This window comes from Labrus bergylta, chromosome 6 (genome assembly GCF_963930695.1).
Source record: "Labrus bergylta chromosome 6, fLabBer1.1, whole genome shotgun sequence".
Taxonomy (NCBI): Eukaryota; Metazoa; Chordata; class Actinopteri; order Labriformes; family Labridae; genus Labrus; species Labrus bergylta.
Genome location: NC_089200.1, coordinates 32,685,646 through 32,709,375, shown reverse-complemented (window position 1 = coordinate 32,709,375; position 23,730 = coordinate 32,685,646). Strand labels below are relative to the sequence as shown.

The 23,730-nt window shown below is 42.7% G+C and overlaps 2 protein-coding genes across 7 annotated transcripts in view; both read right to left on the bottom strand.

The window, feature by feature from the left end:
- eps15l1a (epidermal growth factor receptor pathway substrate 15-like 1a) overlaps nucleotides 1-9,059 on the bottom strand; it is a 56,513-nt gene extending 47,454 nt beyond the window's left edge. For all 4 annotated transcript variants that reach the window (XM_065956247.1, XM_065956248.1, XM_065956249.1 and 1 more), the window contains exons 1-3: nucleotides 8,994-9,059; nucleotides 2,450-2,491; nucleotides 2,215-2,304 (exon numbers count right to left, since the gene is read on the bottom strand). In XM_065956247.1, coding sequence (XP_065812319.1) covers nucleotides 2,215-2,304; nucleotides 2,450-2,491; nucleotides 8,994-9,020 — 159 coding nt within the window. In that variant the 5' untranslated portion in view covers nucleotides 9,021-9,059. The remainder of the gene's footprint in view (nucleotides 1-2,214; nucleotides 2,305-2,449; nucleotides 2,492-8,993) is intronic.
- Nucleotides 9,060-11,596: 2,537 nt separating this feature from the next.
- Nucleotides 11,597-22,345, bottom strand: rad23ab (RAD23 homolog A, nucleotide excision repair protein b). 3 transcript variants are annotated; one of them, XM_065956242.1, is made up of 10 exons: nucleotides 22,124-22,345; nucleotides 19,846-19,927; nucleotides 19,004-19,083; nucleotides 18,143-18,549; nucleotides 17,496-17,542; nucleotides 17,036-17,163; nucleotides 16,762-16,948; nucleotides 15,125-15,306; nucleotides 14,736-14,882; nucleotides 11,597-13,815 (listed from the first exon to the last, which is right to left on the bottom strand). In XM_065956242.1, the coding sequence occupies exons 1-10, from the start codon at nucleotides 22,190-22,192 to the stop codon at nucleotides 13,702-13,704; spliced, it is 1,443 nt and encodes a 480-aa protein (XP_065812314.1). In that variant the 5' UTR covers nucleotides 22,193-22,345; the 3' UTR covers nucleotides 11,597-13,701. The 3 variants fall into 3 exon arrangements, with proteins under 3 accessions (XP_065812314.1, XP_020511596.1, XP_065812315.1); XM_020655940.3 differs by having other exon boundaries at nucleotides 15,125-15,309; nucleotides 22,124-22,343; XM_065956243.1 differs by lacking the exons at nucleotides 19,846-19,927; nucleotides 22,124-22,345 and adding an exon at nucleotides 19,353-19,823 and having other exon boundaries at nucleotides 15,125-15,309.
- Nucleotides 22,346-23,730: the final 1,385 nt, after the last annotated feature.

Sequence of the window (23,730 nt, the reverse complement as noted above, 5' to 3'; positions counted from 1 at the left end):
GTAAATATTTTCTACATATACATTGTACCTCTTAGTTGAATGTTGTTTGTAGCTGTGGATGCCTTTAACAGGGCGTACCCACTAGCCATATTCTCCTGAAAAACTGGACATTTCTAGGAAGAGGGTCATGTGTGAACACAAACAGCTGAATGTTTCTCTCTGACTTTAACCCGGAGTTTCTCCTGCCAGACTTCTAGCATTTTTTCTGCCGCAAGTCAGAGTGAGCTGATGTGAGAACGCAGCAGGATATAATCAGGAGAATTCACCTCGAGCCAATAGGAGGTGGGAGTGACGTTTATTCCCTGAGATTATTGCATCATATAGAGGATTCCGTTGCTTCGTCTGCTACTTCCGCATTTTTTTTCCTGTCTTATCTCAGGAGCCTGTCCCACTGAGACCATGGCAACATAGTCACCACAGAAAGTCCAACATTAGCGCTTTTTACATGCTAGTTACAAGCCGCCATATTTACACTACTGTGACGTTTGGACTTCAATTCCACTGTGGCAGAGGCGTAATGGGGGGGCGAAGTAACCCCCCTCTGTACCGTCTTCAGAGGTAGTAATAGAGGTGTTACAGAGGAGAGACGGGATCAGCAGAGCCAGCGGGGGAGCACAGCGCTGTGTGTGTGTGTGTGTGTGTGTGTGTGTGTGTGTGTGTGTGTGTGTGTGTGTGTGTGTGTGTGTGTGTGTGTGTGTGTGTGTGTGTGTGTGTGTGTGTGTGTGTGTGTGTGTGTGTGTGTGTGTGTGTGTGTGTGGAGCTCCCGCTGTGCCTTCTGCAACGCCAAAACGCAACATGACCTCACGGACTGGGACACCAAATTAACGCAATCAGGAAATATACAAAGACGTGATGACGTAGTTAGCGTCACTAGAAGAAGGTCAGAGGTGAGCTAACACTCCTACCTGCAGACACACACTTGAGAGGTCACGTCTGATTAAATCATGAAACCCACGACACATCTGAGAATATCGCTCAACCAAAGAGGTCAAAGAAAGCAGAAGTGATGGATGAATGCTTCAAACAGAGGTTTCATAACAAAAGCCCTAAAGCTGACAGTAGGGGTGGACACACCTCTGACGATTAGAGAACAATGAACCCTTTACATAATAACTGTCCAGGTGTAAGGAGAAGTGAGAGAGGGGGACTGGCACTGGACAAACAGGAAAATCAAAGATACATTCACGTAGATGAAACATGACATGAATCTGCTGTTTACTTCATGACTGTGTCAACTAAAACCTTTAACACAACACACTGATAGACATTAGGGCAAAAGGTTTCTTTAGGGGGCACTCACACTCGGCCAAGTTGTCCTGTACTGCCCCCCCGCCCTCCTCTCCATTCCCCCTCTGGCCTGCGCTCACACTGCTCCAGGACTAACCAGGCCTGAGCCTTGTTATGTACAAGAGGGTTACCTCTTGTACATAACGTCATTATACAACATATGCATGGCTTTACAAGATCATGAAGCTACTTAGTTTAGAAGACAGGTGGACTCAAAAATAAATAAATAAAAATAAAAGGGACGCGCTGTAGAGTCAGCGTCCGTAACAGCACAGAGAACATGAGAGCTACTTTACTGACTTTGTGTCTTATTCTGAGTCATGTTAGTCACATACAGACAGAACACTCTGAGATCCATAATGAAGGCTGTCCACGCTGTGTACCCGTGCATGAACTGTACCGTGCTGAAGCACACTTCTTCAAAGCATGCCAGGACCGAGGAAGCACTCACACAAATCAAACAAACTGGACTTTGAGGGTGTCGTTTTCATTTCAGTTTAAAATATTCAATAAATAACCTCAAAATAGTTCATCAGATATGAACTCTTTCATTAGAAAACATATCTCAGCTTTACTAGTTGATCATATTTACAGTAGAAACATTGTCAGTGAACTATGAGGGCAAAAAACAAAAAAACTAATAATCGTTCATGAATCTTAATCGAGGTCAAATGTTCAATTAATGGTGATATTGATTTGAGGTCGTATCACCCAGCCCTACAATGAGGTTTCTTTGCTATATTTATGCAAGAACAGCAGTTTCTGTTCATGCATTTACACTCAGCATGCAAATTGCATGCAGATTGTCATCAGCGCCTCACCACTGATCCCTCCAAAATGTTAACGCAAACACAGCGTTCCAACTGTGAAAACACACTACAGCAGACTGACTACACGAGGAGCAAACACTGAAGCTTCAGTACCTACCTTTCCCAGTGTGATATCAGGCAGTCCAGACTTTTTTAAGAACAAGGCAGCTTCTGTTGGTCCCACTCTCCCCGTGTTCCCAGGATCCACCTTGGAGCAAAACACATCAGCTATTTTAGAGGTCTGAGAGCTGTCAGTCAAATTAAAAACACATAATGGACCCCTCTGAAGATATCTGACAACATCTCACAGGAGATTTAAATAAACTGGGGTAACAGTTAGCCCGTCACCTTACCTGTCTGTAAAAGCTCTCATAAACAGGGTTCCCGCTTGACAGCTGTGACAGAGAGAAAATGTTATTACACCAAAACAACTCCATGTTATCTGAAACAGTGAGGATCCTATGGAGCCCCTAAAGAATAGGAAATAACTTTGTCCACGATTCACAAGAAAAGAGACATGACGGCAAACAGGACGACATTCAAGTTAGGGCTCAAAAAGTCAATACGACAATATATCGTCTTGTGCTCCTTGCAAACACACATATGGATCCAGATGTTACAGAATGGATGCGGCTGCAGAGCTGTGATGACAGTTCTGAAAGACAATTGTCTGATGATGCAGTTCACAGCAACGCCATATATCTTGGATTAAAATATTTAAATGTGTTAGGATCTCTGAGGAGCTGAATTGAAGAGTTTCAAGTTGTAGGATCGTCAATACGCCTCTGCTGTTATTCTCAACATTAAAAAACAGCTGTTGTAGTGAGTCTGTGTAGGACATGGTCATTATCCCAAATCAATGTGTATCAGGATATGTATGGTGGGGTTGTGGGAGATTCCCAGCACTAATTCAAGCACAGAGAGAGACCAGAAGAGCGCTTGGAGACCTTGACAACATCACAGTCCACTTGCTTTGTAAAAACAGTATTTAATTAAAGGTGCACTATGTAGACATTAGAAAGTTGGAGAAGTTAAACATGCTATGCTATATTTTCTGAACTGAATACACAAACTTTATTTAAAGAATAAAACGGGTCCCTTGACTCTGTTTGGAGCTAAAAAGTGACCAGGAGAGTTACAGTTTCAGTGGTCCGGCCCCCCACCACAACTTCTCATGTCAGTTTATCTTCAAACAGTTACAGGGACCACATGTTCCTCTGAGGACAGTTTGTGTATAGAGTTATGAACATTTACCAACACTACATAGTGCACCTTCAAATATTACATTTTAAAACAGTCACGTCATAAAAAAACATTGTGCACCTCGCAGATGCTGGGCACTAATATTCAGGGGGAGGATCGAATGGTATGTTTTTTTTTGTTTGTTTTTTTTTACTTTATGAATATAATAATTTGATTGCATTTGTTACAAATATTTTTTTTTGTTTGACTCGTGGCAGACTGAAGCGCCGGCCCGATGGAAGCACTTCATATTGGGAGTTCAATGGACGAGAGGGCTTTCTTCCCAATGTCCCAAAAAGTGAGAATAAATATCTTGTGTTATTATCTTGTGTGCACAATATATGTTACCAGTGCTGCAAAGAAATATATGATATGATTTCATTTCTTTAGACCTCCATGGTAAATTGTAAGTTGTACAATTTTTTTCTAGTCTTCTGACGACTCAAAGCTCTTTTACACCAGTGTTACACCTACATATTCACACGCTGATGGTAGAGGCTGCTGCATTCATACACATTCACACACTGATGGTAGAGGCTGCTGCATTCATACACATTCACACACTGATGGTAGAGGCTGCTGAGTAAAGAGTCCGTCAATATTAACTCATCCATTCATACACATTCACACACTGATGGTAGAGGCTGCTGTGTAAATAGTCCATCAGTATTAACTCATCCATTCATACACATTCACACACTGATGGTAGAGGCTGCTGTGTAAAGAGACCATCAGTATTAACTCATCCATTCATACACATTCACACAATGATGGTAGAGGCTGCTGAGTAAAGAGTCCGTCAGTATTAACTCATCCATTCATACACATTCACACACTGATGGTAGAGGCCGCTGTGTAAAGAGTCCATCAGTATTAACTCATCCATTCACACAATGATGGTAGAGGCTGCTGAGTAATGAGTCCGTCAGTATTAACTCATCCATTCATACACATTCACACACTGATGGTAGAGGCTGCTGAGTAAAGAGTCCATCAGTATTAAGTCATCCAGTCATACACATTCACACACTGATGGTAGAGGCTGCTGAGTAAAGAGTCCATCAGTATTAACTCATCCATTCACACACTGATGGTAGAGGCTGCTGAGTAAAGAGTCCATCAATATTAACTCATCCATTCATACACTGGTGGTAGAGGCTGCTGAGTAAAGAGTCTATCAGTATTAACTCATCCATTCATACACATTCACACACTGATGGTAGAGGCTGCTGAGTAAAGAGTCCATCAGTATTAACTCATCCATTCACACACTGATGGTAGAGGCTGCTGAGTAAAGAGTCCATCAGTATTAACTCACCCATTCACACACTGATGGTAGAGGCTGCTGAGTAAAGAGTCCATCAGTATTAACTCATCCATTCATACACATTCACACACTGATGGTAGAGGCTGCTGAGTAAAGAGTCCATCAGTATTAACTCATCCATTCATACACATTCACACACTGATGGTAGAGGCTGCTGAGTAAAGAGTCCATCAGTATTAACTCATCCATTCATACACATTCACACACTGATGGTAGAGGCTGCTGTGTAAAGAGTCCGTCAGTATTAACTCATCCATTCATACACATTCACACACTGATGGCAGAGGCTGCAACGATTAGTCAACATAATCGATTACGTCGACTATATAAATTTGAGCGTTGACGCATTGTATTATTGTTTTAGTTATTGGTAATATCAAATACCGGCCGGTAAAAACTCATCTGTACTTGCAGTTCACTACAGGAAGTGGTGGGGGCAGTATCGCTCCCAATTTTAACATTATTTACAGAAACGGAGAAAAAGTTCACATAAATAATGGCGGAAAGCACGGAGGATGCCTGAAAAAGATGACCCAGGGCTTCCAAAGTTTGGGAACATTTTATCGAAAACAAATAGGCGAAAGACGTTAAGTTCAAACTGTGTGAAGTCACACTCTCCTTCCATGGCAGCACTACGGCAATGCACGAACACCTGAAACGCAGACACCCTGTAGCTGCAGTGTCTTCAAATACCGCGAGTGGGTGAGTTTGCAAGTTACATGAATATCTTTTAGATCTTTTGCATTACTGAGCCCTTTGTGCTTCATGCACAAGGATTAATTCAAGTATCCTACTTATAACATTGGTGCCGTATGTTAGTAAGTCGCAAAACCATCTGTTAGGGGGGGGTTATTTCTGTAGTAGATGGACAATTATAAAATGGTGAAACAGACTGTGGATCATCTTAGATTTATTCAGCCATGGTCAGACAACACAGAATCACAACACACATGGCTGACAAAGTGTAGACCATCGCTGACCCATGCTGACCAAGATCTCACAATCATTGATGATCATTGGCAAAGTGGCCATCATGGGCAAAATGGCAAAGTCTTCATCACACAGTGTGGCTTATATTCTGCTAAAAGGTACAGCCCACAAATTCCTTTCCATTTGGGTACATCACTATAAAACAATAAAGATGACATGACACTGATTTGTATACGTAACAGATGTAGACTCTCTGTCTAGCAAACAGTTGCTGACAACATATAGTTGGCTCCTATCCAAACATAGATCTGCTACTACTTAGGTGCTTCACCCATATAAGGTTACAGCTTCACAGACCCAAAGAAGAATTACTGTGAGATGGTTGACACAATTTAAAGATATGTCCACAAAATTATCAAGATGAATGAATCCATGAAAATACGTACTAACACCATCTTTGATACTTGCCTGGATAACGTTTTGTTCAGTAACGCTATTCAGTGTGCAATTTGCTTTAGTTATCAGTACGATACGTTTATATTAGAGGAAAAACAAACCTTGATGATGTAGAAACTTGACATGTCATGTCAATTTGCTAAACCATTAAGTTTTCTTTTTCCTGTTAATATTTGCGTTCAATCTGAATTGTAAACCTCCACTTAATGTCAACCAATTAAACAGATTTGGAGCACATTCATAATACTTTGTAAGAGATTAAATTTTGGAGAAATCAGTGATATTTGTTTAAGGTATTATTGATAAGTGTTAAACATAACATATTTCTTTCACATTGTTACATTTTTGCTATTTCTTCTCTCATTTTTTTAAGTGCCAAGCAAAGGTGTGTGGATGAGTATGTCATGAGGAAAGGCTCATGCACCCCAAAAATGGCTGAGGTCTTCACAGAAAGTGTCCTCAACATGATCGTCACGGACATGAGACCATTATCTATGGTTGAGGATGAAGGCTTCAAGCAGATGTCATTCCTGTGCATTCCAGCTACTTCTACGCCCTCTGAGCATCTCTTCTCAGCAGCTGGAAACATGGCCAAAAAGAAGAGAGCCAGCCTCACACCTGAACATGTTGACATGCTCACGTTCCTGCACTGCAATTTAAAGAAATTATAATCTATTGTTCAGTCACTTGGGCTGGAAGGTTGATTTGTTTACATTAAGTTTATTTGGACTTTTGGACTTTGGATGGGCTATTAACAGTCACTTTAAAGAAAGCCATCCTTTAGTTATTTATAATCTGCAAGGCAGGTGAACTGATACTATTTTGAGTTATTTATTTATACATCAAAGACTACTTGCACTTTTGTTTGCACACAAGTTTGGATTATTTAGTTTATTTCCTTTTCATTGTGATCCAAAAAATATACTTACTAAAAAATATACTTACTATGTGCCAAACTCATGTTTCATGTGACATTATTCTAATTTGCTTTTGCTGGTTGAAATTCACATGTGTGCATGCTTAAGCAGGTGAGGTAAAACGGGGATCAAAAATAGTATGCAAAATAATAGTGATTAATCGACTAATCGAAAAAATAATCAATAGATTAGTCGACATAAAAAATAATCGTTAGTTGCAGCACTAACTGACGGTAGAGGCCGCTGTGTAAAGAGACCATCAGTATTAACTCATCCATTCATACGCATTCACACACTGATGGTAGAGGCCGCTGTGTAAAGAGACCATCAGTATTAACTCATCCATTCATACGCATTCACACACTGATGGTAGAGGCCGCTGAGTAAAGAGTCCATCAGTATTAACTCATCCATTCATACGCATTCACACACTGATGGTAGAGGCCGCTGAGTAAAGAGTCCATCAGTATTAACTCATCCATTCATACGCATTCACACACTGATGGTAGAGGCCGCTGTGTAAAGAGACCATCAGTATTAACTCATCCATTCATACGCATTCACACACTGATGGTAGAGGCCGCTGTGTAAAGAGACCATCAGTATTAACTCAGCCATTCATACGCATTCACACACTGATGGTAGAGGCCGCTGTGTAAAGAGACCATCAGTATTAACTCATCCATTCATACACATTCACACACTGATGGTAGAGGCTGCTGAGTAAAGAGTCCATCAGTATTAACTCATCCATTCATACACATTCACACACTGATGGTAGAGGCTGCTGTGTAAAGAGTCCATCAGTATTAACTCATCCATTCATACACATTCACACGCCGCTGATGAAGCAGTGGGAGTAACTTGTGGTTAAGTGTCTTGCTTGAATTCAGGGCGCAGGTACAGAATGCCCAGGATGAGGACTAAAAGAGGCATTACATCCTTTGTACTGTGCAGTATTCAGCTGCTTAATAAGAACTGATTATACAGGACGAACTTGGAACTCTGCACTTTATTTAACTTGCTGAAATCCCTCATTGAATCATGTGACGCTTTAGTGTGTTTTTATGTGTTCTTATGTGCTGTCCTGTAAATTTGTTTGTATTGTGTTTTGTAGCTCTCTGTGCAAGGCAAATTCCCCTAGGGGCAATAAAGGTTTCATTCATTCATTCAAGGACACATCGGACATGTAGCTGCAGGAGCTGGGGATCGAACCCTGACCATCAGGTTAGAAGACTACCGACTCCACCACTGAGTCACAGCCTCATACATATCTTCAGCGCACAACATTCAGCGCACAACTTTCCAGCATGTTTAAAACAGGTATAACCAAAAAAAACCTTAATTCAAACACTCGTTAAGTCTAATTTAATTTGTGTTGATGCCTTGCTGCTCACAATCAATAACAAAGATATCACAAACCCTCTGCATTGCTTTATTATGTGACTGTTGCGCAACCGCTGCAGGGAGGAGAATATGCTCACCATCCTGAACGGAAACTATCCAACACTAAACATTAAGATCAGTGTGTCGACTCAACACAGCATCCTTAATCCAAACACAGCCCAGGTCGGCTTGGGGTTAGCCTAGCATGCCCTCTGGTTTATCGCCATCCTTAACACTACAGGGCATCAAGGCTAGGCTAGCCAAGACGTGCTATCTTAAGGACTAAACGTTATCGTAATATTTAAATGGTGAGGCGTACACTCAGCTTGTCTCCACTCTGTATACATAGCTCATGATACATGTTAACTGTATTAATGAGATAGGTAACGGGTTATTAAATCGTGGGGTTAACACGGCTAGGTTAGCTAGTACCAGCTGTAGCTAACAAGCCCGCTATCTAACGGTACTGAAACAGGCCCCTCTGAGGCTGCCATGACTCTGCCTTCATTTTAGGGCGAGCTCAAGTTCTGCTCAAGAAAAAAATCTCATTCACAGTCATGAATGTGACATGCTGTGTCATGTGAGTAGATATGTTGGCGTTAAGCAGAAGTGTCGAGGCGTAAAAAGCTGCATCTTTACCTGGGTGAGAGATGTGAGAGCTGCCATCTTCCCTGTTGCTGAGGGAACGCACCCACCCTCCCTCTCCAAGGCAACACTCCCCCACCCTCCCTCTCCAAGGCAACACTCCCCTTAGCGGACAAACCCAGCCATGCCTCCTCATCCCAGGTGCTGCTCGCAACTCCATTCAACATTAAAGAGGCACTGATCCACTTTTTATTTTCACTTCTGATCCGATACATATGTACCGACACCGATATTTTGAAAATAATAATTGTGTTAATGTTTTTGTTGGTATTATGCAGAACCCACTTGGTGTCCCAGGCAAGATTTTTAGCTGGTAGCCTACATATTTTGAAAATCCACTTCTTCAGTGTTGTTGAACATATATTTGGGTAACCTGAGTGTCTACTGACCCACATCATGTGAAATAAATCCATCCAGTCCTTTGTTTGTGGTCTGCAGAAGTCTTACAACACAGAGAAAAATGCTCTGTTTCAAATGTGCTCTCCTTGTGATGTCACAGTGGGATTCTGGTTAAAAAAAATCCCCTCCCCTCCCCTGGTATCTCCACCCATAGACTCCACCCCCAGCCTAGAACAAAACTTTAACGCAGGTCGGCCATTTTTATTCTCTCTACAGAGGAGTGATGTCTACTGGGAAAACTCAGGGGGGGGGGGGTCATTGCATTTAAAGAGACACACACACCAAAACGGATCGTTCTCAGAGAGCTGGTTTATACAGGGTCACAGACCTTCTCTGGTGCTTGATTCATGTTATATTTTGACCACAGCACATACAGGAAGGAGCAACAACAGTGAGGTTTTCAAATTAAATTCTTTAATCAGAAGTGTAAAAATTGTACTTTTGATCATATAGAAGGAGCTGCTCCATCTCAGCTGATCATCTTGATGTAGGACCGCAGTGGCTCAGTCGTCTCTCAACCAAAGGGCCAGGGGTTCGATCCCCAGCTCCTGAAGCAACATGTCCGATGTGTCCTTTGGCAAGACACTTCTGCTTTGGTGGCGGCGTATGAATGTTTATTAATGGATGAGTTAATACTGATGGACTCTTTACACAGCAGCCTCTACCATCAGTGTATGAATGGATGAGTTAATACTGATGGACTCTTTACTCAGCAGCCTCTACCATCAGTGTGTGAATGTGCATGAATGGATGAGTTAATACTGATGGACTCTTTACTCAGCAGCCTCTACCATCAGTGTGTGAATGGATGAGTTAATACTGATGGACTCTTTACTCAGCAGCCTCTACCATCAGTGTGTGAATGTGTATGAATGAATGAGTTAATACTGATGGACTCTTTACACAGCAGCCTCTACCATCAGTGTGTGAATGTGTAGGTGTGACCTGTGGTGTAAAAGTCAGAAGACTAGAAAAGTGTCATAAAAGCTCAAATCCATTTAACATTTCCTTTCCATTTTGATCATATAGAAGGAACTGTTAATGCCACATAATATTCCGACCTGGCGATGTCCGAAGTTAAACAGATGCATCCCTAAAATATACCTATAAGATAAAAATGTCGAGGCTAGTTTGCAAAGAAATGTGACTCTCATGATGCGAGTTTAGAGTGATGTTTGGAGGCGTGAGACTTATCATCAGTTAAGACTAATCCAGTCAGAGTTCAAGTGAAGTTATCTGAGGTGTTTTTATTTTACATATTATTAATCCTGAGGGGAAATATTATGGTTTCACACCCTGTTATTTAGAGACATGCTTCTCACACATATGACCCAAATGACACCAGATTTCCCAACCTTGAGGTCCAGACCCCATATGGGGTTGCATGGAATTCAAATTATGGATTAAAAAAAAATTATATTGTAGCATTCTGCCTGAATTAAGCTACAAGACCTTATCAAGTTTAGTCTTCCATGCTAAAGAGAAACAAACCTGTGGCGTCTAAAATCTCATCTCAGTCTGTCAGTCCATCAATCAATCATTATTTGTATATCTCCAATTCATAACAAGTGTTATCTGGAGACGCTTTATAAAAGAGCATATGGGATAATATGCAGGAAGGATTTCTCCTTTGTATTCCTCTCATTCCTGTTGTCCACTCTTCCTCCCCGCTGAGGTGGAGGTCAAAGCAGGCTGTGCATGAAGAAGGACGGTGGTGGTTGTTGGGACAACACAGTCTGATAGAGGAGGCTGGGCTTCAGGGACGTCAGGTGGTAGTAGTAACAGATCACCTCGCTGAAGGTCAGGGGAGCCCCGTTTACTCAAGAGCCCAGCTTCTGCTGCAGGGACAAAGACCTCCGGTCCACAATAATATAATAGCCTAAATGCCTAAACATGAACGTTAACTTGCAACAGAGTAGAACAAAATGATGAAGTAAAAATTTAAACAAAAATCTGTGTTGTGGATGGTGTGCAGGGTTTAGAGAAGAATTGAAATACACACATCTACAGATAGGACTTATGGACATGCATTAACAGGTGCACACCAGAGCTGTTGGGGGTTCTTCGCCTTGCTCAAGTGAACACCTGCGTACCTCTCTAGAAACCAGACCAGTCTCCACCGGGACCTAAACAACCCGCGTCCCTCCAGACTGAGCCGGCCCAACACTTGATGATAAATAACAGACACGTCTCACCCGCTTTGTAAAAGCCGTTTATTTTACACGATGATGAAACCAAAGTTTTCACAACTAGTCAGCAAAACCTCAACAGGTGTTCATCAGATTGTTCATATTCTACATAACCCCCCCCCCCCCCCCCCAAGAGAAAAGAAAACATTGACAGAGATGGTCAAACAGATGAACTGAGATCAGAGCATCACCACACTGTTGGTTTCATCATTCCTTACCCCCCACTGCCATGCAGCTACAAATAACTCTGTAACAATCCCATGCAACCGGCGACCCCCCCTCACAGCTGAGGAGACGCCTTCATCACCGTAAAGTGCCTTTTGTCCCAAAGTATGTATATCCCATTTACAATATGATACAAAACGTCCAGTCACTTCCAGTTCAAACACAATCAAGAGAACTCAAAGGAGAAACAGCAAAGCACATGCTGAGAGATGAAAATGGTTCTGTTTTGTTTGGCTTCCTACAGAGGCCCAGAAGTCTCAAAAAGTCAAAAATATAATAAATATCTCGAGCTCACAAGATGATTACTTTGTATTTTTGGGACTTCAGGGGCTCCGTAGTTCAGGTGCAAATTCAAATTCCCTTTAGTCCATTTTGAAACAATAACTAATGAATTGTTCATTGTTCAACCCTAAAGATGAAACACTCTACATGATGTACAACGTCGTGTGTGACATTAAAATGCGTTCAAGTCTTTAACAACTCATAAGGCATGAGGGAGCGAGTGCTCAGTCTCGTCCAGCTTTAAGATGCATAGAGGATGTGAGGTGAACGTGTGACAGTAGACGAGTCGTGCTGCGTGTCGTCTTCCAGCAAAGGAAATATCAAAGCATGCATTTGTGGCACTTCAAAAACAAAGAGACGCTCCACAGGTGAAGTGGTGTCTCCGAGTGTCCCCTCGTCCTCTACAAAACACAACAACTGCACCAACTATTTTAGTAACAAGTCAATCATTAATGAGAACGCAGAGTGGACACGCTTCATTAGAAACTTCAAATATAATTTTTGGAACTCTTAAAAGAAAAAACAACAAAAAAAAATTAATCAAAACAACAATTAATCCTGAATACAATTTCATGCAGGGGCGTGACTAGAAATCTGATTGGCCACCCCAAAAAATCTATGATTTGCTATTTGCCTAATAAGAGACTTAAGTCAAAATCAACTATTCTGGCTGTGTTCAACAGGCTGCTGGTAATTTGAATGCTTTCAGTTGTAAATTAATACTTTTCCTTCTTTGCCTTTACCAAAAACATTTCTGAATAAACACTTTCAAATGGCCAATAAACGTATTCTTGAAAGTTAGGTGATACAGATCATTAGTGGGTACAGACACGGTAAGAGAAGAAATTAATTTGCATGTGTGTGTCCTTAAACATCAGGCCACGCCCAGTCAGAGCCCCAAGTGCCCCCCCCCCCCCCCCCAGTCAAACAGTCTGGACACGCCCCTGATTTCATGAACTACAAAGGGGTGAAATCAAAATTATGATTCAGAGAATAAAAACGATGAGTTAAAATTTTGACCCAAATAGTGTAAACTTATTTTCAAACACTTTTGAGTATTTCATCATTTCATCAACAAAAGCACAGCCATGTGTGCGTGGTTAATGAAAGGCCTACACCTGAACAAGAAAAGTGTTCTTTGAACGCGTTTGGTTTTAAGTTCTTTGAGTGTTTGGGGCTTTTTATCAAGAGAAGAAGCAGACGGAAAGAAAAGATCAGACGAGAGCTTTAAAAGAGAAAGAGGTCAACAGTTTGCATCACACATGAAGGGCGACAGGTTTCTGTAACGTGTGTGAGATGTGGTGTTTGTATTGTATTTTTCCAGTATGACTGCAGGAGAAACTTTCAAAATAAAAGCCTGTTGGTGTGTGAAGGTGATGCAGACTGTTGTTAAAATGTTCAGACTGGAGAGGCAGCTGTCGTGATGTAGCAGCAGTGAGGCGCCGCTCAGAGGGAGCTCATGTGACAATGGTAATAATGTGTCTTCACCATCATCATCACAACCATCGCGCCAAAAAAAATAAAAAAAAATAAAAATAAAAGGATCTGGCTCTCCTCATTTCCTCCCTCGTTGACAGCGCAGTCTTCTCCTCTGCGGCGCCACGTGGTTACTCGTCGTCCCAGGATTGTTGTAGCAGGAAGTTAGCTGCCAGGTTCTCGTTCTTCTCACAGGCGAAGTACGCCTGGATGACTAATCCTTCAGGGAAGCCAAGTGCTTTTAACTGGAAGCAAACACACATGGTGAGTATACTGGCACACACAACAACAGATTGATTCAGCTGTCATTAAAGTTAAACTTTGATCTGTGCTGAAAGACAGAGGTAAACAAATATGAACCCATTCATCAAAACTACACAAACAGGCATCCAAAGAGTTCACTCACAGATTTGTGGTTTTCATATTTTTGGTTTTGCATGATAGTAAGATAATTTTATATAACGGATAAATGAGAAAACTTTTTTGTATTTAATGCATCTGTAACATTTTCTTTCATTATGAGACGTCCCTCTCCCCAGCAACACCTTCCAGCTCCTACTGGGGGTTCCTGAGGGGTTCAAAGGGATATATAATCCCTCCAGATAACTCTGGGTCTTCCCTGGGGTCTCCTCCCAGTAGGGCGTGCCTGGGAAACCTCTTAAGAGAGGCGTTCATGAGGATCCTGATCAGACGCCCGAACCACCTCAACTGACTCCTTTCGATGCAAAGGAGCAGCGGCTCTACTCCGAGCTCCTCCCCCCCTCTCTCTGAGGCTGAGTCCAGACCCCCTCCAGAGGAAACTAATTTCAATTGATCTTATTCTTTTGTCACTACCCAAAGCTCCCGACCACAGGTGAGGGTGGGAACGAAGATGGACCGGTGAGTGGAGAGCTTGTTCAACGCCTGCATTACTGCTGACGCCGAGCCAAACCACTGTAACTCCTCGACTTGGGACGGGGACTCACTCCCCACCTGAAGGGATCAATCCACTGTTTCCCTCAAAGAACCATGAGCTCAGACTGGGAGGTGCTGACCCTCTAGTTTAATACTTTCTTAGAGTCATTCATATGAATAACTGTTTGATGATTCAAACACTAAAGTTAGCTGTCTATGTATTTTACACTAATATGATGGTATGATATGTTGACAGGCGTTTGTCACTGACCCTCTCAATAGCCTCCTTCTCCTGGGGGGTCACCTGGATGTAGTTGGTCTGCGGTGACTCTGGGGCCTCGGCCCCCTCCCCACCCGTGTTTCGACCTCGTGGCTCGTTCAGCATCTGGACAAAACGCTCCTGGTGCTGTGTGATTTGCTGAAAGTCATAAAAATCAATGATTTAATTGGACAAACGGACGCACGCAAATTCTTTGTACTGTAAAAATGAAGCTGCATTTTAATGACATCACACTGTGATAAAGTGTGATTATATTTCTGTTGGTATGTGACTTATTTTTTAAAATCAGAGCAGCAGGACAATACTGCCGGTTTAGCTTCATGACACAGACTTCTTGAGACCAGATCAGAACCCCCCACTGGGCATATTGGTGCAGGTACCTGCAGCAGCTGTGGGTTGTCTCTTCCCAGCTGCTGCAGCAGAGCCGGGAGGAGGGCCGGGTTCTGCTGGATGATCTGTCTCATCTGCTGGAACTGTGGCTGGTTCCTCAGGAACTCCAGAGGGTTCCCCGTGGACACAGAGTCCCCCCCAGCAGTGAGACTCTGACTGCCAGACACTAGACCTGCTGGGAGAGGAAGGACTGTTTACTGTGATGATGTCATAACTGTCAACGTTTAACACTCATTTCAGTGATTCATATCGAATAAAGTTTCTAATCAAGATGTTTTTTCTTGACGATGTCCCGGTAGATATTTTAGAGCTCAGGAAAGTGGGACATCTTCCCTCCTACACAGCGAGGTGTCGCCACAGAGCGCGGTGCCTACATTTTTACTTCTGCACAGACAGCAGAGCGCGACCTTGCGCTCAGCTCGGAGCAACACATAGACAACGACTGTGTTTGAGAGCACCGCAGCACCCACCACTCCGTGTCTGAAAGGCCCTTAATAATCCTGTCTGTTATTTTTCTAACCTAAGCAACAGCACACGTCCCTTTAAAGGTCCCATATTATGTTTTTTCTGGTTTTATATGCTCTTTAGTGTGTTTTCCAAGTGTCCTGTGCATGTGCACATCTATGTGCAAAAATTCAAAGTCCACGGAAACGCGGCTTCTCCTACATCCTCCTGTTAGCTGTAGCATTAGCTACATGTAACGCTTGGTTCTAGCCCCCCTCGATAAAAATTTGTCAGTCTGACGTCATTGTCAGTGTGAGATCACTGATCTAAGCCCATTGGCTCGTTGTGGCAAGCCCAGCAGCTCATGTAGCAATTTCTGAGACGCGTGCTGAGCAACTGACCAATAACGACAGAGCGGATCGGCAGGCCAATCAGAGTCGACTTGTCCCACGTGGGGTCTAACAGTGGGGGCTCAGCAGAGTGTAGCTGACAGACTCAGAGTGTAGAGGGAGCAAGGAGGAGCAGTACATGAAAACAGACACTTTTTTAGAACTTTATCTATTGTGAACATACAAAAGTAGGTACATAGATTAAATATATGAATCCCAAAAAGGGCAGAATATGGGCTCTTTAAGGTTTATTTCTACAGGAGGAATTCAAAACTTAGTGTGGCTCCATGACCTCTAGGTTATTATTTATTAAAGGCAGGGTTGGTCATTTTCTAGAACTAGCATGATTTTGAGAGTAGCATTCCCTCAGTGCTCTGTCTACAATAAACTCCGTCATTGGTGACGCTCTTTGAGTGTGGGCTAGAGCACGCAAGAGGTAGAGAGTGAGCAGGGAGACAGGGAGGCGTCTGATTGGTTCATCAGATTGGTACCTCGTGGCAGACATTGGTTGAAGTTTTTACAGACTTGCTATAGATGACGGATTCTCTTTGTTCCTTTTCAGAGAACATGAGTTATCAATTTCTGTCAAGACCTAAAGACAATTTCAACCAAAATCTGAAAAAGTGCCTTTAAATACTGCCTTTAAAGTGTAGATATATTCAAACAACATTTATAATCCACTTTGGAATGAAACCTTGGCCAAAGGTCTCCAGGTAAAACCACAATAAAACAAGCCTTACCTGAGCCTGAGTAGACAGATATCAAACAGTGAGAAGTTACTAGTGTTTTCTTACTGGGTGGAGTAGCTGGAGGCTGCTGAGGTTGTTGTTGTGTAGTAGGAGTAGGAGTAGGAGTAGCAGCAGGAGCAGCAGGAGCAGCAGGAGCAGCAGCAGGAGCGGCAGCAGGAGCGGGGGGGTTGGATGGCACACTTTGTCTAATTGGCTCCTGAGGTGGGAGGTCACTGGCCTCTGCTGGAATACCCTGCAGTACAAAACATTAACCACACTCTTTAGGATAAGGTGGGGGGGGGGGGGGGTAATACTGCACACTGGCTGGTTCCATCCTCACCATGAGGAGGTACTCCACCGCTCGGTCTGGGTTGTTGTAACTTGCTCGAAGGGCGTTGACCACCTGCTCTCGCTCATAACCCATGGACATAATCTCTGACACCAGGTTCTCATAGGCTGGACCGGTCACTGCAGGACCAGCAGGAGAGACAGGACACAGACAGGAGGTCAATGAAGATCCACTGAGCAAGAAGTTTGCATCCCTATGGTTCATGCCCCGATGTCTGTCAACAGGGCTGATTTATCGGTCGATACCGATGTTAAGCTGATGTATCAGTGAGTCCCACGTCCCCGTCCCCCCCCCCGACACTTGCTACTTAAGTTGTATTATATATAGACAATTTCAGTGGGACTGCTCGGTCTGTGTCTTCCAGAAAGACTCTTTGAACTGTGAGAAGATGTGATGTCACTTTTGTTGTTTGATCACATGTGACAGACGACAGAAATCACAGATGTCTTACCCAGTATTGATGCTGCTTCTTCAAGGAGGCCGAGCTCATCGACAAGGCTGAGAAGAGATATATTATTGAGTTAGTCTTCATCCAATAGAATCAGAGTGAGCGAGAAACCAGACAGAAGAAGTCTATGAAGCTGGGTGAGGATGGACTTGAAATTAATGCTAATGTGGCTATGCTAACATGATGCCAGTGACATCATCAGCTTGTACACTGATGTTAAGCGTGTCTACATTAGAACTAGATCAGGTGCTCATCAGGGTGACGGTGTACTAAAAGATAGTACACATTATCCCCCACCCCCAGCCCCCCCCCCCCCCCTCGTAGGAGGACAAATGTTTCACGTCCAGCACCTGAGTAAAATAGTTACAAAACGGGCCAAGTTAAAAATTTAAAAATGTAAATACCACCAAGATTGTCAACATTACTTTCCCCATGGAGTTTGCATGCACAAACTCAGGAATCAACAGCAACCAAAGTATCTCAAAGATTTGTAGGTATTCTTTTTGTACTTTAAAAAGTGGTAAGTGTGCGCACCCCGTGAATGAAGACTGTAGACTGTAGACTGTAGTGTACAAACCTGAGCTAGCTACATCACATTTTGACAAACAGGTCATGAATTTAAATCTGTGTACACTGAGGTGTCCTTTCACCTGGAGGCAGAGGAGAGGACTGGAGGAGTGGTGGGGGGTTGATTCTCAGGGTCTTCCCTTGGCTTCTCTTCAGGTTGAGCAGCTGAGGTGGGGCAGTCTGCAGGGGCAGCGGTCTGGTCTGCTTGAACAGGTTCTGGAGCAGGACCGGCCGAGGCTGCTGATGAGTCTGCGGCTGTGTTTGAGTCTGCTGTCTCTTTCTCAGGGGCCTTCGGGGTGTTTCCTGGGACTGTGGAGGGGCTCTCAGAGGGGGGCCCTGACTTGGGGGCGGGTGTGGGTGCAGACACTGCATGTGTCGGTGTGGAGGGCATTTGTGATGGACCAGAGGAGAGTGCTTGGGCTGAGACTGACGGGGGTGTTGGAGCTGCAGCAGGCTGGGGAGTTGCTTTTGGAGGAGGGTCTTGTTTAGGCTAAATGAAATGAAGAGCATCAGTAGTGTTGATATGATGAAGGCATGCCGCACTAGATCACTCGTTACACTCAACAGGACGAGGCTTCTACTTCTGTATCAACATCTCAAACGTCTTTCAAAGTAAAAGCCCTGACACACCAAGCAGACAGCAGAGAACAAGTGGCCTCACATCGACTCACCTCTTGGCCAAAAAGTAGCACTTGAACGCACCGCAAAGACTACAGCCGACGGCCAACCACCAAGCATGCACATGCACATGCGTGAGAGGCAATAACTCTCCATGCCAGCAGGCGGCGGTAGTCAGCCAAAAAAAGGCCAACTGGGGCTGACTGGTATCAAACGGAGCTGGACACACTACAAAAACTCACCGACGGCCTCCTTGTTGTGTCAGGGTGTTTAATACCTCTCATTAAAGCTTGACCCAAACCCCGACAATCTGAAGAATCACTGACCTTGGTTACCATGACGACCACAAAGTTTTTTTCATCAATTTTGTACTCCTTCAGCTGGGTGTCATCGTTTAATATTTTGCCTGTGACATTCAAGGAGAGATGGGACATCAGAGGAGATTCATGCTGAACTTTTCAACAATAGAAGAAGTTTAACAATGTAAGAGAAGATGAGCAGATTAAAATAATGAAATATCAGGGGTTAGTAGGATGTTACCAAAATGAGCACTGTGACTCTTTTTTAAGGGAAACTATCATTAGTATTTACTGTAATCTACAGTCAGAAGTTTAGGTAAAGGAGGACATGTCACATATTGCTACTTCAGGGGGCACTCTCTTAATGTTTTCACACCTGCAGAAAACTCCTGAAAAAATCTGGATATTTCCAGGAGGAGCTGTATGGACGCCCCTCGGTTTGTCAGATATGAGAGCAGTTATCAGGTCAACAGGTGTTGCAGCGATGGAAGCGGTCAAGAGAAGTGGTTCAGATAGAAGTGATTGTACCCGACCTAAAAAGCCTCTGCATGTTTCTAATAAGCTCCACGAGCAGAAACGTGCTCAAACTAGGATCAATATTGGAGATGCTTTTGAAAAATGGAGAGAGGTTAGAACACAGAAAGGTTTACAGACCCATGCAGAGCTGGCTAAACACTGAAGCTTCAGAGTCCACCACATGGTGACCTGTGTGAGCATTGAATACAGAGAGGAGAGGGGAGAGACAGCTCTCTACAATGTTTAGAATTTAGACTGCAGTACCCTTTTTAAACACTAGGGGTAAGAGTTACATACTGCTCCTGAGTTTTTACTGGTCTGGTTTTGTCACTCTGATAAAGTCGTGCACTCACCTGCATAGATGAGTTTTTGCCCTGAAGCAGGAAATCCTTCTTTTCCTCTGTCCTCCTCTATTTTTTTCTTCAGGGCTTCAACCTGACAACAACCGACAGATGGATCATTGACACTTTGCCTGACTGTTCAACAACTCAGACTTTTACCACACGTCCCTGATCATGACCGGGTGGAAGCTTGAGGACTGAATGTTTGTCTAGGATTTTGTCATAACTTTAGATTTTAGGTTAATGAGCTGCTTTTCATAAGTTGATGTCCTTCAAATGGTGTTGTGATTAAATGTCTGTATTATGCAGTTTATGCATCAAGCTTCCTGTCTAGACAGTTACATTTATAATATATTAGGTTGGTAAAAATCTAATATTCTGAGAACAAAGACACACTGTCCCTCCCTGACTGGTTAATCACATTGCGCTACATGCTGACCTTGAGGTGCTTTAAGCCTCTTTATTGTCTTTTTTGTGAAGAAAGTCAAAATGTTTGCTACTTGCTCTTTGAACATGAAATGTTTCCAACCCCTCTAGACTCACTTTCTAACCCTTAGTTTATACTTTTCTCTGCTTTCAGGTAGAGACTGGACAGATCCAGTCTTATATCTCTATCAGGTCCGATCTTGACGTAATTACCGTATCGGATATCGGACTGACCGTGCCGATCCACACAAATCAAGAAAGAGGGTCGGTCACTTTTAACATCCTCAGCTCGCTCAGTCTCACTCTGATGACGTTCACACTGAACTGTCTGAAGAGTCCAAAAATCGTCTCCATGACGACGCTCAGACGAGATATAGCAGCTCCTTCTCTATGATACTCTTCAGTTTAAAAGATTCATTTTGAAAAACCTGATGCTGCTTCCTGTTTGTATGTGAAGACAGAAACAATTACTTTCAAATCACTTTAGTTGTTATTATTTTTTATTATTACATTTTGTATTATTTCAATAACAAATGTAATGCTGGGTTTACTCAGGAATGAACAATCATAAATAAAAAAACATTTCAAATAGAATTCATTTGTTTAAAGTTTTATCAGCACACATCAGAGATCAAATTAGCCGACACGTCACATGATGTGTTAATATCGGCCGATGTTGTCGTCCAGCTGATCAGTGGCGATCTTAGAGTCCCTTGGGGCCCTAGGCAAATGTTAATTTGTGGGGCCCTCTCACCAGCGTTTAGCAGGGCAATCAGAGTGAACACTTTCAGATGGGGCCCCTATAAGGAGGTTTCCTACCGTCATGGTCTGGGGCCCCAAATTTGCCTGCTGACAAGCAGCGCCCCTGCAGCCGATTAATCAGTCGGCTCTTTTAAGTAGGATAAAAAGAAGTATTGGAATCAGTATCGGTACATAAAAAAATAATAATAGCGGATCGATGCATGTCTCCTTTTCTGAATTTGTTTTAATATTTTTTAATTAGTTTTAATCAGTATTCTGATGGGTTTTCAGTAAATCAGTATTTAAACATATGGTAAACCTGATTGGGTGATCTAGGAGAGTTCATCTCTGATAAAGGATTATGAAAACTGACAGGTATCTACCAGATTGTACCAGAAAGATTAACTGACAAACAAAATAAAGGCCACTGTGTTTAAACAGATATTCTCTTTTATCAATTGATGTTTATAATTTATTAGTAACTTCTTCATGTTTTACATTTATTCTTTTCATTTATGTAAAAACAGAAGGCAGGTTTAAAATATTGCATCGTCATTCGTGGTTACAAACTGAAACAAGTCAAACTTAATCAAGCTCAACGGAAGAATACACAATCTTCCTGTGTTGGTTTTTCAAAATAAGATGGCCAAGCCTTCGATATAGTTTTGAGGCCCAGAGAATTGGCAAGAACCGAAGTCAAACATTGCCACACGTACTTTTAAATTTCCCTGTTTCCATAAACGAATTAGCAGAATTTAAACTGCTACCTTATTAACAGTGTTATGCGCTTTTGTAATAAATATAAAGGTTTTGTGATTTTACCCTGAAGAGACAAATGCGTATTTCCGGTCGAATACGAGCTAACTCCGGCTACATTACCTTACGTGAACTCTGTTAATTACAATAAGATTACTCGGAATTGCTAACTTGTCTGACAACATTTTTGTCACATTGAATCAGGATAAAATGTCCAATGACGAAGTATCCGAGCGACCTCTTTTTCTGGCGTTAAACAGTGTTAACCGCGACCCTGTCTCCACATTAGCTAAGATTATGCTACGGTCTATACGGCAGCCCTCCCGGCCTGACCGTGTTTACTTCAGCCCCGTTAACTTCTACTCACCGTCAATTCGGGGTCTATTTCCATTTTGAACGTCTGCTGCTGGAGGGTCTTCAGTGTTATCGTCAGCATCTTTCCACGCAGTTTCAGTGGCCGCTGGTGGGGGGTCAAAAATGAGGAGTAAACACAGCAGTGTCTTGATTGTAGCCCCTCTTCACAGTATCTATTTATCTGGGTCTAAATGTATCTGTGACTCAGCTGTCTCAGTGCCGCGGAGCACGCTGGGCAGCGACGCCATCTAGGGCTGAAGGATGGGCACAACATGGTGCTGCCTTCATGGGCTGTAGGAAATATCACAACTTATTTCATTGGATTTGACATACTTAGTTTTTTACACTGAGAGACATGCTTCTCACACTCCTGAGTGTGAAATACACGAATACACAAACAGGATTCTATGACCAGAGCTGCTGGGTAAGGGTGCCTTGCTCAAGGGCATCCCAGCTTTAATCTTCAGCTGCCAGACCAACTTCCATACTGTGGACTCCGGTTCTTTGGTTCCTAACCCAAGTCCTTACACACTGACTTGAAAGTCAGACACAAGACTCAAAGCTCTTTTACACCGCAGGTCACACCTACACATTCACACCTACACATTCACACACTGATGGACAGATGTCAGAGTGAGGGGCAAGCGCTAGTGGGGGTTCGGAACCTTGATCAAGGGCAACCCGGCAGTACTCGGGAAGTGACAGGGAGGGTGTGATTGGTTCATCAGATTGGTACCTTGTAGCAGACATTGGTTAAAGTTTTTACAGTCTTACAGCTGATACACATGATGGATTTTCTTTTTTCCTTTTTCAGAGAACATGAGTTATTAATTTCAAAATAAATTACCAACTCTGCCTTTTAGAAAAGTTTCACATCCCAAGTGCAAGAGTTCCCTAACTATAGTTTTATTATTTCTAGCATCATCAAATTCTGTTCATATCAAATGTGTGTCTGCAGGGATGGCATGACGTCACACAAATGAATTTTCACCTTTCTATTCCCAATAATAATATATACTTTTGACTTTTTAAAACACTATTTGGTAACACGTTCATTTTCTGAGCTCGATTCTTTGGGACTCACAAATTTAAGTTCTTAGAAAATTGCATACAAACCATTGTACGCTGTCGGTGCCCGACTTGACGTCAGAATCGTCATCACATGGGGGGCTCAATATGTTTTGTTAATATTAAGATACTTTTTATTACACGAGCTTTTAGCTGAAATATCACTTTTAACAGAAACAGTCACACATCCTCTTCGCAGCATCCACAATGTTTGTTGTTACAATATTCCGACTTTCCAAACTCTGAGACTTGGACCAGCCGAGGAGCACATGAATGCATCTGATTGGATAAATAGCCAGTCATAGATTCAGATTTTGGGGTGGCCAATCAGATTACAGAGGGCCAAAGCCTCCCCTCTGAACACGGCCCCCCTGATGCATGTGTGTGTTTATCATGGCGTTTCTGAAGAGATTGAGAAGATTCAATCTAAATGTTATAATGATGATCACATGCTGCCCCTAGTGGTGAAATAAGAGTCTGCAGACAGTAAAGCTGTGAAAAAGGAGCAGTCATTTAAAAAAAAAAAAAAAAAACACACAATGAAGCACATGA